The sequence below is a fragment of the Saccopteryx leptura genome, chromosome 7, assembly GCF_036850995.1.
Source record: "Saccopteryx leptura isolate mSacLep1 chromosome 7, mSacLep1_pri_phased_curated, whole genome shotgun sequence".
NCBI lineage: Eukaryota > Metazoa > Chordata > Mammalia > Chiroptera > Emballonuridae > Saccopteryx > Saccopteryx leptura.
Window position 1 is genome coordinate 95,549,787 of NC_089509.1, and position 14,935 is coordinate 95,564,721.

The 14,935-nt window shown below is 33.7% G+C and overlaps 2 protein-coding genes across 3 annotated transcripts in view; both read right to left on the reverse strand.

Moving 5' to 3' along the window:
• The window catches only part of ACADL (acyl-CoA dehydrogenase long chain), a 711,748-nt gene that overhangs the window by 617,551 nt on the left and 79,262 nt on the right, over nt 1-14,935 (reverse strand). The gene's annotated exons all lie outside the window — the stretch shown is intronic.
• KANSL1L (KAT8 regulatory NSL complex subunit 1 like) overlaps nt 1-14,935 on the reverse strand; it is a 119,045-nt gene that overhangs the window by 73,942 nt on the left and 30,168 nt on the right. For both annotated transcript variants that reach the window (XM_066346535.1, XM_066346534.1), the window contains exon 3: nt 4,772-4,913. In XM_066346535.1, coding sequence (XP_066202632.1) covers nt 4,772-4,913 — 142 coding nt within the window. The remainder of the gene's footprint in view (nt 1-4,771; nt 4,914-14,935) is intronic.

Here is a 14,935-nt window from a genome sequence, read left to right on the forward strand (position 1 = left end):
ATTATAGTATCATCAATTATGAAAACTCTTAAAAATATATGAAATGTCCATTCAAAATCTGTACAATTCTCTTACTAGGTTTTTTGTAAGTACCTCATGCAAAAGAAATACAAGTTTTCACCATATCAATTTAATTGTAATTCTCTTTGGTTTCATTACAGTCTAACCTGCTGTGAATTAACTAGCCTGATTTCATAACTCCTACTTACAACATTGTTTCTATTGAAAAATTGATTCTGAATTTCAAAAGCCCAATTTATAAAAGTTTAGAACACTACCTTTTTATAAGTACGGGGCCTACTATACTTAGTTCAATGAAGAATAATAGTTTTAAAATTTAACTGGGGAGACGTTCATAGCCAACTTCACCATATATTTTTTCCCTTAAACTGTTTCTCTGAGTAAAACGCTCATAGTGTGGGAAGGATGGACCATGATTTTTCTCTGCATGGCCAAGAATAGAAGAGAAAGAGGAGTAAATCCTTTGGAGACACTACAGATACAGTTTTTGTTCTTAAAAAGAAAAAGAGTCTGACCAGGCGGTGGCGCAGTGGATAGAGCATCAGACTGGGATGTGGAGGACCCAGGTTCAAGACCCTAAGGTTGCCAGCTTGAGCATGGGCTCATCTGGTTTGGGCAAGGCTCACCAGCTTGAGCCCAAGGTCGCTGGCTTGAGCAAGGGGTCACTTGGTCTGCTGTAGCCCCCCGGTCAAGGCACATATGAGAAAGCAATCAATGAACAACTAAAGAGCTTCAATGAAGAATTGATGTTTCTCATCTCTCTCCCTTCCTGTCTGTCTGTCCCTCTCTCTGACTCTGTCTCTGTCACCACAAAAAAAAAAAGAAAAGAAAAAAGAAAATCATGTGTGTTGGGTTATCATATGATGTGCATTTAAAATACCTAATAATTTTATCAATATAACTCAATAAAGCTGAATTAAAAAAAAATCAAGAATAGTCTAATGATAGTTAAAGCAAATAATAAAGCTATGAAAACTGTTTAGAATAATGAATTGAGATACTGAGACAAGTGAAAAGTCTAGCATGAGGTGAAAGCAAATCAACTACTCCAGAAGAGACAGCTGTTTCTGATAATAACATCAGAGACATCCCCACCCCAACTCCCAGAGTCTTCAAAGAGAAGACAGAACTATGAAAAAAAATGCCCTAGCAACATCTTTATTATTTATATAAAGTCATTTATATAAATCATTAATTCTAAGTAAAAAAGGTAAATGAAAAAATTAAATACAAGAAATGTACAATTTAAAATGTTGATGACTTGTTTTATAGGATATCAACAACAATAATGAAATCTAAAAGAAAGACTATGGCCAGTCTCTCAGCCAAGAATAACTATTTTAAATTTTTTTCTGAGTGAAAAGAAGCTGTTTTCTTATAGAAAAACTGAAGCAGAGAAAAGGAGAAATATGAAAGTTATAATGTGTTACAAATCTGTTACAACAAGGAAGAGATATTATTAATATCTGCTTTCCTCTCCTCTCTAAAAATTTAAGCAAAATTTAGGCCATCTGGAGTGTGTCAAAGAAAGGGCAAATGACAGCCAGAAGAGCTGTAAAACTTGTAGATCTACCAGTAGATCTATTCTGTATTTTCCTCACCAGTCACAAACTGGCACTTCTTTAAACAGGATACTTACAAAAGAGCATCTCTCAATCTCTTTCCCTTCCCTTCATCTCTAATTTAACCAAGAAAGGATTTGTTTTTCTTTCATTTCAAGATACATTAAACAAAGTTCTGTCTCGCTCAAGATAACACTCTTCTCAATGTTTTTTTCTTACACTAACCCAAGAAGCTGTAAGGGCAAAGAAAGGGCTTGTTTTCCTACTCAGTGTAATAACAGCTTAAATAAATTGCAGATAAATAAGCAATTAAACATTTTATTTCCTAAGAAATGGAAGGACTACCAAAAAAAAGAAATACTGTATTTTGATAGCATAATTTTAATGACATTTTAATGACATTTTCCATAAAACAAATGTAATGTGATTCTTAAGGGAACAGTGGGCCAGATATACATCTTACCCTAAACCAAAACAAATGTAAGGCCATATAAATTATTACTGGAAAGTTTAGATTTCTTTCCTTAAAATAATTTATTCAATAGATATTAACATGTAATCAAACTTGAAAATGTTGAACAATTATATAGCACTGCTTGGAACAGACAGAATATTAAAATATCTTTTCCCAAGTAAAAGCAATATGAACTAGATTGTCTATATTCAAACATAAAACTTAGTCATCTATTTAACTGGAAACCTACTTTCTTGGAAATCTGCAAACTGTTTTAAACTTGACTCATTTTTAGAACTCTTTTTGCTATAAAAATGCTTTTGATATCTCCTTTTAAGGAAGTGATAAGACAAGGGATATTATTTGGTGATCTGGAAAGGACTAGGAAATCACTACAAAAGAAGGGCCTGTTAAAGAGAAGGTTAAAATTAGAAATAGTAACTTCAGTAAGTGAACAAGTAACTTCCATCAGAAAACTATTCTTAAACATAGTTCCCTCAAATTCAATATACAGGACGAGTAAGCCTAAGGTCTTATTTCTGTACTTCCATCCACCTTCCTATAGACTTCAACACCAAATTCTACAATGCATCAAACATTTCCGCCTTCCTCTCCTGTCCTTGCACAACTCACACTTTCTACTCCTTTGGATACCATACTATATATACTACTTTCCTATTCTGAAAAAGATCATATTGCTTCTTGCCTTAAAACCTTTAAGAAATGCCTTTTTCTATTTTCTAGTTCCATCAATTCATCAAGCAAAGCATTATTTATCCTCCAAAATCATACTAAGGCATCACCTCTTTACTGATGTTTTGTCTGAACTGCTAACCCTGCTATAAGAGTTAAGGATTCTTGCTAGCCACTTCTATGTTACTGAAAACATGTATCACTGCACCTATTGTATTATATATATTTGCAATTACCTATTTACATGGTATATCCTATCAGAATATAAGCTCATGATAGACAGAGCCTAAAACTTATTAATTTTTATTTATGTGCAGATCATAGGTAGGGTTGGGCTAACCACGTGGTTAAAGAATTCCTTTCCTTCACAGCTTTTTGTTTTCAGACCAGTCACCTAAATTAAGCTTCAACATTCTCTCTATTACAATATTATCTGCACCTTTTCACTATGTAGAATTCAGTTGTACACAAAAAAGCAAGCTACAAAGAGATATTGTGTGATATTTAGATTACATTCAACTTCACGGGGTTGCAGGACAACTCTTTCTTTTATTGCTTCTATTGGAAAATACACCCCAAGTTCCAAGCAAATAGTTAAAATACTTGGGAAACAATATATCTTTAAGCTTGGGAAATCCCATTTTCAGTTTCTCCTGGTTGGAATTTAAACAGCATTTATTTCTGTAATCATCTGCTTAATTTTACTCCCAATAGACCATAAACTGTACAACATGAGTTGTAATATTTACAAATGACCAAGAATAGTATCCAAATTCAGAAACACACCCCTACTACCTCCACCACCAATGAAAAAGACAATCTCACAACATTCAGTAACAAATTAAAACAGCAATAAAATAATATTTCACACCCATTTTACTGGAAAAATCAAGAGGTCAAAAAATATAAAATACTGGCAAGAATGTGGAGAAACAGAAGCTCTTATGCACACTGCCAGTGGGAATACTGATTATCCAATGACATCAATGAGATTAAGAAAACTGAAGATAGCCATGCCTAAGATCCAGCACTTTCATTTTTAGATATATAGCCAAGAGAAGCTCTCCACAGGCTCACATAAAACATAAAAGATAAGCACTGCAGTATTGTTTTTACTGGCATAAAAATGGAAACACTGCAGTATTGTTTTTACTGGCAGAAAAATAGAAACACTGTCTACCAAAAGAAAATAGAAGAAATAAGCATTCTGCTGTATTCATACAATTCCATTGCATTCATACAATTCTATTCTATTTATACATCAAATAACATACAGGAAGTATAAAGATGCATAAACAGTCTGCTGAGCAAAACAAGCAGGTTGCAAAAGTGTTAGTATTACTTATATAAGCTTCAAAAGCATGAAAAATAAATATTTGTAGATACACATAGACCCCTATCACCAATAATATAAAAACATATGTACTGAAACATAATTTTATTAACCAATGTCACCCCAATAAATCTAATAAAATTTTAAAAATACATAAAAATAATAAATATAAAAAATGTTGAAATCAAAATAGCAGTTACAGTGGCATGGGGAAAGAGAATGGGGTCAGGAAGAACTACACAAGTACTTCCTGTAAAGGTGATACTTTATTAGTCTAGAAACTAAACCCGTACCAGCAAAAATCTAATATTTGATAAATTTGGGGGTGGGTACATAGGTGTTCATCATATTGCTTTCTGAAATTTTTATGCTTTATAAATTAAAAAAGAACTCAAGTTTTCAGTAAGATACACACTATTTCTTACATATGTTAAAATAAATACCAACAAAGTAGAGGTTTACAAAAGTGGATATCATTATTATTAACTAGAACCCAACAAAAAAGTTCTAAATTGCTTAAGTATGATAATACGATCGTGATAAATATAAAGGCATTACAAAGATAGTTTCCATTTACAGCAATTAATGTATCAAAATTTTTAATATTAACTACATCTTTATAATACCGATAACAATGATTTTGTGTGAGAGATGAACAGAAACTAAAACAGTAATATTTTTTTAAAAAAATAGAAGAACACAAAATACCTTGGAGGCACGAATCTGCCTATGAACGTCCGTTAGTTGTTGGATTTTGTATTCTAGCTCTGAAATCTGGGCTTGAAGCCACGTCCATCGGCTGCCAACTCTCGCTCTGTCTACAAGCCACTTCCATTCAGTACTATAGTTACTGTGAACAACACATACATTGTTAGTCAAAGCACAAAGGCAATCAAGTTTTCACAGAGGCTGCTTAATAACTTCCTTGATTCCTGTCATATAATCGCAATTTCCTTTCTAAAACATGTAATTACATGAACCAAGAATGGCAAATTAACTTCTTACCAAAGAAAAAGATTTAATTTTATCTTTCATTTCTACAAACACCTGTTTTTATTCAATTTTATTTATATCTCCTTTGCTACTTAATACTTTATTAATGCTGAAGGGTTGAAATAGGAGTGGGCCAGCAAAGGAAAGGAAAACAAGAATGACAATACCAACACCATGTAGAAACTGTCGCATTAGGCTTGCTATGCAACCAGATGTCACAATCAGACAAGTCATTTGAACTGTGCTAGATCTAAATCCATGTAATAACCTTAGCTACTCAATTGTACTCTATGTAAGTTTCATTTGCTAAACAGGAATTACTATTACCTAATTAAATACTTAATATCAATTTAAAGAAAGTGTCTAAAATTATACAAATAAAATGAATGCTCTGCTACATTTCAAATAAGCACACCAAATATATAAATTTTTACATATTGATTAAAATAAACAGCTTGTTAGAAACTGATTCTCAGCATTCACAGGCCAGTGATGACAAAGAATTTATATAAAACCTTTCTTTCCCACGTATTTGAACACAAGGGTTGAACCCTAGCTCCTCTACCTGTTGGCAAGGGTGCTACTCTAATCCAGGTTAAGTAAGATTACAGATTAATTATTTAATGAAAATACTCTGATCACTACAACTTGAAAAGTTATTGGGGAATGTGTGTGTGTAATAATTAGAAGTTTCATATTAAAGGAAAAACACAACAGAGATTGAAGGTATAAGTGAAGGACAATAACTATGTACCTAATGGCAAAACACAAAACTTTATGAGAAACTTGTCTAAAAACTGCACTTATTATGAAAACCTATAGAATGTCCAAGACCAAGCGTGAACCCAATGTAAGTTATGGACTTTGGGTGATAAAGACATGTCAGTGTAGGCTCATAGGCTATAACAAATGAACTAGTCTGGTATGCTGACTAGTCAGTATGCTGACGTGGAGGAGGTTATATGTGGGTAAGTATAGAGTGCATATGGGAACTCTGTATTTTCTGCTCTATTTTGCTATAAATCTAAAACTGCTTTAAAAAATAAAGTTTTTTTTTAAACCCACTTAATCATAATGGAAAGTCTTTCATACTTTAGTCAGAGAAAACATTCATTATATGAGATCATTTATTGTCAGAGAAACATAATACAATTATAACTTTACTATAGAGAACTTACCCATTAAACAGGACTTTACATTATATCAACATTACCAAGAAGCTTTTTTTTTTTTTTTACAGAGACAGAGAGAGGGATAGATAGGGACAGAGAGACAGGAACGGAGAGAGATGAGAAGCATCAATCATCAGTTTTTTGTTGTGACACTTTAGTTGCAATGATTGCTTTCTCATATGTGCCTTGACCACGGGCCTTCAGCAGACTGAGTAACCCCTTGCTCAAGCCAGCGACCTTGGGTCCAAGCTGGCGAGCTTTGCTCAAACCAGATGAGCCCGCGCTCAAGCTGGCGACCTCGGGGGTCTCGAACCTGGGTCCTCCACATCCCAGTCTGACGCTCTATCCACTGTGCCACTGCCTGGTCAGGCCCAAGAAGCTATTATTTTTAAGATTGCAATTGCATACAAAGTGACTAAGAAAACCTACATATAAATTAAGACTTTTCTTGGCATTATTATTTATTCAGTTTATACTCATTAAAGTGATTTATAAATTTGACAGTCTTAAACCATTTTCATAACAAAGGACAAAATAAAAGAGAGTGCCTATTCAAAATATAGATACCTATCGTAGATAAGATTCAGTAACACTAACTGCCAATCATGAGTTAGTGAGGAAGGCAAGGGCCAGATCATGCAGTAGTTGCACAGGTGAGGGAAAGGTATTGGATTTTATGCAAGAAGGATGTTATTAACAAGATTGTAACGCTGGCTACTAGGTAGAGACAGCAATGGAGTGGGACATGGGAGGAAAGAAAACCAGTTAGGATGCAACTAAAATGCCCTGGATATAACACAGATAGTGATCTGCAAACACTTCATGCGCTGTTCTACATTTTCCAGCCTTCCTTGTACTTAGGTTGGAGCCATGTGACTAGTTTTGACCAAATGGGCTGTAAGTAAAAGTGACCTAGTCATTTCCAACCTACTTGACAACTTTCAAAGCCATTGGTGCAGGTAGGATAGCTGTAAAATGGAGGAAGGTCACAGACCAAAGCACACTGGCCTTTACGTAAGCCAAGGTGAGCCTTCTCTGTGTTAAACTACTGAGATTAAGAGGTTAATTTCTTACTATAAATATAGCCTATTCTGACTAAAACACTGAATAAGACATAAAAATGGCTTGGACTGAGAAAGGAGTGGGAGATAAAGAAGAGTTGAAGAGGATGTATTTAAGGTTCATTTTAAAGTTGATAGGGCCCTGGTGGGATTGCTCAGTTGGCTAGAGCATCATCTTTATACACAGGGGTTTCTAGTTCGATCACTGGTCAGGGCACATACAGAAGCAGATTGATTTTCTGCCTTTCTCTCTTTCTCTAAAATCAATCAATAAGTTAAAAAACAAAGTTGATAGTACTTGAAGAAGTATGGTGTGGTAGCAGGTATGCGGAAATCAAAGATGAACTTAAGATATTCTTTTAGTAAATTTTGTTTCAGTTGGAAATTTCCCTACAACATAACAATTTTGCTTGACTAGCAAACTAATAATTGGCCCATTGTCAAGCATAATAAAGAAAAAAATATTCATGGAGTTCATGTTATCATACTTCTAGTAAAAAACATTTTCTGATATTCAAATTAAGTTTAGAAAAATCATTTTTATGTTCATACACTATGTTAATACTAATAGAAAAATAGCAATATCATATTAAATTTAAGTAAACTAAATAATGGTGAGGCTTTCTGGTAAAATACACCATCCTACATTTTACTAGGAGTAAATAAAAGACATTTGCTATAATTAAAAGCAGGAAATAAGATTTTCCACCAAAAGTGTTCCCTTGGATAAAAAGTGTTTTTCTCAAACATAATTAACATTGTAAACATGTTACAGATGAGCATATGGCTATCTCACTTAAAAATTAATACCTGTTGTACCCTAAAGTAAAAATAGGTTTCATGTAAACAACTTATATAACTAATCAATGCAATGGCTTCTATAACTCAGAGCATAACCATTGAGAACATAGCTGATGCTACAACAAATAAGAATATGGGGCATATCCAGTGTCTAGACTTCCCAATTAGCATATAAGATTGGCCTGCCAGACCATTAACACTGACTCCTTCTTCTCTCTGATGTGGTTAACTGATCACAGACCACCACATGCTGACCATAAGGAAGGGCTCTTCCTTCCAGTGAAGATCAGGGCAAAGACATCTGTGAGTGGAGACGACCTGGGCAGTGAGACTAGTCAGTCCCAGATGGCAGCATGTGCCTTCAATCCCCATCCTTGCTTGCTTTAAGTCACCACTTAACTTGCTCAAGAAAATAAATGCAGGCTATTTAAACCAATTTGTTTTGAGTACAGTTTTTCTTAGAACAAACTTCTTGTCAACATCATGAACCAACATCCTTGATTTGACCATGAACTATATAGTTCCTCAGGATAAGACAGAGCTTTCTAATAAAACATCTTAAGTTACCAACGGTTAAAGGGGGGCTGTTATAAATTAAGTTTTGCCTTTAACACAAAGCATTTTTTAGCTCACTAACAACAATAAATTAACTATGATAAAAAATCAAAAAAGAAGACCCAGTTGTGGAAAATGACTATCCAAGAAAACGAAGGGTCATCTTGGGAAAAATAAATTAAATTATGACAAACTTCTACACTGACTTTTGAAGCTCATCTTCCTGTAAATTTGATTCCTTTAGTCCAGGGGTTGGTAAACTTTTTCTGTAGACAGGCAGATAGTAAATATTTTGGGCTTTGTGGGCCACTTGGACTCTTACAACTACTCAAATCTGCCATTATAGCATGAGAACAACCACAGATGATACATAAATGAATGGGTGTGTCTGCATTCCAATAAAACTTTGTTTATGAAAACAGTCAATGTGCCGGATTTGGTCCACGGGCTGTAGTTTTCCAATGCCTGATGGAGAATGTTTTCATATGCTTCTCACGCTTCCCAAGGGATTAAGATTTACTTGGACAACATGTCTGTTCAAATCTATTGCTGACATTTAATTGGGTTATTGTCTTCTTACTCATACAAAACCTGTGTCACACTATACATACTAGAAATATATATAGTTCCCATTTTGTAGCTTGCCTTTCATTTTCCTAATGGTGTTTTTTGGGTAATAAATGATTCTAATTTTGATAAAATCCAATTTATCAAATTTTCCTTTTATGGATAGCACTTTGTATGTCCTAAGAAATCTTTGCCTCCACAAAGTCATAAATATTTATTCAGATTTCTAAAATTTCAAGAAGTTTTATAGTTTTAGCTTTTAGCTATATAATCCAATTTATTTCTGTGTATGGTTTGAAATTAGGGTCCAGATTCACTTCTCTCTCTATGATAATTAATTCCTGAACCATTTGTTGAAAGATTCTATTTTTCTTTAATAAATAAAAAAATAACCCTGGCTAAAAGACTGTCTATGAACACTGCATTTGTTGTATACACTACACACACACCCCTTTAAGATATCTATCTCAACACCTTAACTCAATACCACACTATTATGGTAGTTTAATAATTCTTAAAATCCAGTAGTATAAATTCTCCAGCTTCGTTCTTTATTACAGTAACTTTTTGACCATTCTAATTTAAGAATCAGCTTGTCAACATCTCCAAAAAAAAAATACTTGGCAACACTTTCATTAGGATTGCACCAAATCTATAGATCTATTGGTGGAAGGCAGTCTTTACAACACTGAATTTTCTAACCAATGTATAATTTCTCTGTATTTTTACACACTATCAATTTCTCTCAGCTTTGTATTATACAGTTTAAAATTTTAATCTCTATGTATTTCATGTTTATGGATGCTAGTTCATACCTTTCATAAATTGCTTGATTGCTAATATAAAAATATATAATTGATTTGTTTCATATCCTTGGCCCCTGTTAAATTCAGTTAGGAGTTTCAGTAGCCTTCTCAGAGTCCTTAGTATTTCATATACTTATTATCTTGTCAACTGCAAATAAACACAGTTTTATTTATTTGTAATCTGGATGTCTTTAATTATTTTTCTTACCTTACCGCACTGACTAGGAATTATACTACAATGTTAATTTAAGTCATGTGTGTAAATATCCTTACATTCTTCCTAATCTCACAGAGAAAACATTCAGTCTCTCATCATTAAATGTACTGTTAGATGTATACTTTTATATATATATCCTTATCAGATTTAAGATGTTTCTGTCTATTTCATGTTTGTTGTTAAGTTTTTGTCATGAGTGGGTTTAAATTCTGTCAAAGTATTTTTGATTTTATGGACATAAGTATATGTTGTTTCTTTTCTCTTTCTCTCTCTCTTTTTTTTATTTTAGCAAGAGAGGCAGAGACAGACAGAGACAGGAAGGGAAAGAGATGAGAAGCATCAACTCAGTTGCATCACTTTTAGTTGTTCATTGATTGCTTCTCATACATACCTTGACCGGGGGCTTCAGCTGAGCCAGTGACCTCTTGCTCAACCCAGCGACCTTGGGCTCAGGCAGGCAACTGTGGGATCATGTAGATCAGTGGTCCCCAACCCCCGGGCCATAGACCAGTACCAGTCTGTGGGCCATTTGGTACCAGTCCACAGAGAAAGAATAAATAACTTACATTATTTTTGTTTTATTTATATTTAAGTCTGAACGATGTTTTATTTTTAAAAAATGACCAGATTCCCTCTGTTACATCCGTCTAAGACTCACTCTTGGTGCTTGTCTCAGTCACGTGATACATTTCTCCGTCCTACCCTAAAGGCCGGTCTGTGAAAATATTTTCTGACATTAAACCGGTCTGTGGCCCAAAAAAGGTTGGGGACCACTGATGTAGATGATCCTGTGCTCAAACTGGTGAGTCTGAAATTAGCCCACACTTAAGCCAGGAACCTCTGGGTATTGATTCTGGGACCTCAGCATCACAGGTGGAAGCTCTATACACTGTGCCACCACAGGTCAGGCTGATTTTTCTTTAATTAATTTTTGAATATTAAATAAATCTTGCTTCCTGACATAAACCACTTTGGTCATGATGTGTTATCTTTTTTTATATTTTGGTTGACTATTTGCTATTTGATTAGTGAAATTTTAATTCTACAAACAAAAATTATGATCTGCTATTTTCTTGTAATGTCTTTGGTTTTGAAATTAAGTAAATGCTTGCCTCATAAAATGAGTCAAGAAGTGTTCTCTATTTCTTGAAGAAGTTTGTGTAGGATCAGAATTGTTTATTACTTGATTTTTAAGAAAATTAATCAGTGAAGACATCTGAGACTGGAATTCCCTATTAGAGGTTTTTAATTATTACTATGATTTCTCTAATTGGAATTCAATGTTTTTATGTTTTCTATTTCTTCTTGTGTCAGTTTTGGTAAATTGTGTCTTTCAAGCACTTAGTCTGTTTCATCTGAGCTTTTAAAACTGCTCATAATAGATGACATCAGATCATTTACAGCAAAATGGTGGGATCTTGATAACATGATACAAAGTGAAATAAGTAAATCAGAAAAAAACAGGAACTGCATTATTCCATACGTAGGTGGGACATAAAAGTGAAACTAAGAGACATTGATAAGAGTGTGGTAGTTACGGGGGGAGGGGGGAAAGGGAGAGGGAAAGGGGGAGGGGGAGGGGCACAAAGAAAACTAGATAGGAAGTGACAGAGGACAATCTGACTTTGGGTGATGGGTATGCAACATAATTGAACAACAAGATAACCTGGACTTGTTATCTTTGAATATATGTATCCTGATTTATTGATGTCGCCCCATTAAAAAAATAAAATTATTTAAAAAAAAAACTGCTCATAATATTTTCTAAAAATTCTATTAATACCTATAACATCTATAGTGATGCATTTCTTTCTTTCTTGTTCTTAGTAATTTTTTTCCCGATCAATCTAGCTACAAGTTTATCAACTTAATCTTTTCAAAGAACTACTTTTGGTGGTTTCACTGATTTCTCTACGTTTTTGTGTTTTATATTTCATTAATTTCATTCTTTTTCCTCCTTCTTGCTTTGGATTTAATTAATTCATGATCTTGTAGCTTATGTGTGAGATCTAGACAAGAGACTTTACCTTTTCTCTAGACCAGTATAAACATTTATGGCCTTAAATTTTCACCTAAACACTGCTTTAGTAATCTAGTAACTGCATCCCACAAAATTAGATATGCTGTGGTTCCATTATTATTCTGTTCTAAACACTTTAGAGATTCTCCAGTTGATTTCACTTCATCCATTAGTTATCTGGAAATGTGTACTAACCTAATTTCCACATATTACAGACCTATGTAGTCACCATTTCTTACTACTTCTTTTCTTTGTGTAGATCTAAATTTTTGCCATGTCATTTTCTTTCATCCTGAAGAATACCTTTTAAGATTTCTTGTGTATAGGTATACAATTTTACTTAGCTTTTATTTGGAAATATTATTTGTCTTTTTTTTAAAAGGTCATTTCACTAGGGGGAGAATTTTAGGTTTACTAATTTTTCCTTTTTTAGCACTTTATATATATCATTCCATTGTTTTTTGGCCTTAATACCTTGTGATGAGAATTTAGTAGTTCTTTTTGTGGTTGTTGCTGTTGATCCCTGATATAAAATGTCTCCCCTCCCCCTTACAGCTTTTAAGATTTTTCTCTGTATAACTAGAACTTAGTGTGATCTGACTACAATATACCTTGGTGTGACTTCATTTTTATAATCCTATTTTTGATTTATTGAGCTCTTGAACTTCTGGTTTTATGGTTTTCTGCAAATCTGGAAAAACTGTGGCCATTATTTTCCTAATATTTTTTCCTTCTCCCCTCCTTTACATCTAGATCTCCAATTACATATATGTTAGAATTTGTCACTACTATTCAGTTCATTTTCTATGAGCTTCAGTTTGGATCTTTTATGTTGCTGTATGTTATAACTGACTGAACATGTCTTCTGAAGGCCTAATCTCTTGTTAAACTGAAATAATAGTTTTCATTTTATATAGATTTTGTATTTTTCCCCTAAAAGGTCAGGGGTTCTTTATTGTATATCCAATTTCTCTGATTAGTTTATATCTTCCTTTTAAGCCCTTATATATGTTTATAATATTTTAAAGTCTTTCCCAGCTAATCTCAATAGGCATGTCATTTCTGTTTATGTATATTTATATATATCACATTTATTATAAACACTATAAATATATTGTTGAATTTCTGAATATTACGGTCTCCCTTTAAAAAGTGATAATTTTTTTTCAACAGGTTGTGAAATTCCTTTCTGTTCAATTTCATTCTTTTCAGCTTGCTTTTAAGATCTGTTAGAGGCATGGAGTAGCTATTGATTAGGGCTAATTCAGTCTTACTCTGGAAATATGACCTTTCTGTGGTCTCTACTGTATGCTTCAAATATTCAACAAAGTCTGTCCACTCTGCTGATTCAGAACTCAAACATCTCTAAACTGTGTATGAGCGCTGGAAATTGTTCAGATTACAGCTTCCTAACAGTTCTTTGTCACCGTGGAATTTCATGTACACATGCATAGCTGAGTATTCAACAAAGTGCTCTCAAAGGGAACACAAAGATTTCTGGAACTTTCTCTTTGCATAAGTAGATCCCTCAATTTCAGTATTCTGATCTACTAATTTCAACTATCTCAGCCTTCTAAACTCTAATTTTATCTCAATTAAAATCATTGTGCTCTATTTAGCTTTCCTCTCCCTGCATCAGAAATCAGAAATGCCTTCAAGCAAAAAACAAGGGAGATCACAGGAGTCACTTCATCTGTTTCTCTTTTCTCAAGAATCACTGAATCTCTGCCTTTGCTGTCTTATGCCCATTATGTCCATTTTCTGAAAACAATAACTGTCTCATATATAGGGTGGGGCAAAAATAGGTTTACAGCTGTGAGTATGCAAAACACAGTTATTCCTGTATTATTAATTATTGTATTATTTTTCCATATGAACAACTGTAAACCTACTTTTGCCCCACCTTGTATTATGTAGAGTTTTCTAGTTCTTTACAACCAAAGAGCAAGTGCAAAACCAGTAATTGCACTCCATTACGTCTAAAACTCAAAGAACTTTTACATGTGCATGATGTCTCTCTCTCCCTAATAGTTTCTATTTTGTATCCAATATTTCATACCTAAATTTTCATTACCTTAAAAAGAAAACACTACAACTGAAAATTGGGCCAGAATCTTTAAAGGAAAAAAATATAAAAGTAGTTCATAGATTCCTTCTTTAGGTGTTCCTGTACAATTTTGTGGAAGCAGAGCTTTTTGCTTACTGTATGTCACCCATTTACCTCTCAAGTGTTCTGTGAGAAAAACAGTAATATGCCTGAGCTACTATAGTTTTAAGTCTCTTACAACTTGACCTTTATGCTAAATGCTATAGAAATTGCTATGAACAATAAGGTGGGCCATGAGAGAAGCCCACAACGTGTGGTATTAGAGGTAGGACAGTAAACAGAACAGTAACATTACAGGTTAATTATCCCTTCTATACGACACTATATTATGCTAGCAAAACCATGATCATTTAAAACAGAGACCAAGTGCCTACCAAAACTATATAGTTTTAGAAGAAGCAGTTAGAAAATTTTAAATTGTGTTGGCTCTTCCTTGCTGTTTTAAGCCTGATATAAATGAATTTAAGCAAGAATTAGTTTACAAGCAAAAAAAGGGGGGGGGGAGTACAACTCACTTTAGGAAGGCTCTCTCTGACTATAGCTAGCTCTAATTTAGTAAATAATCCAATAATA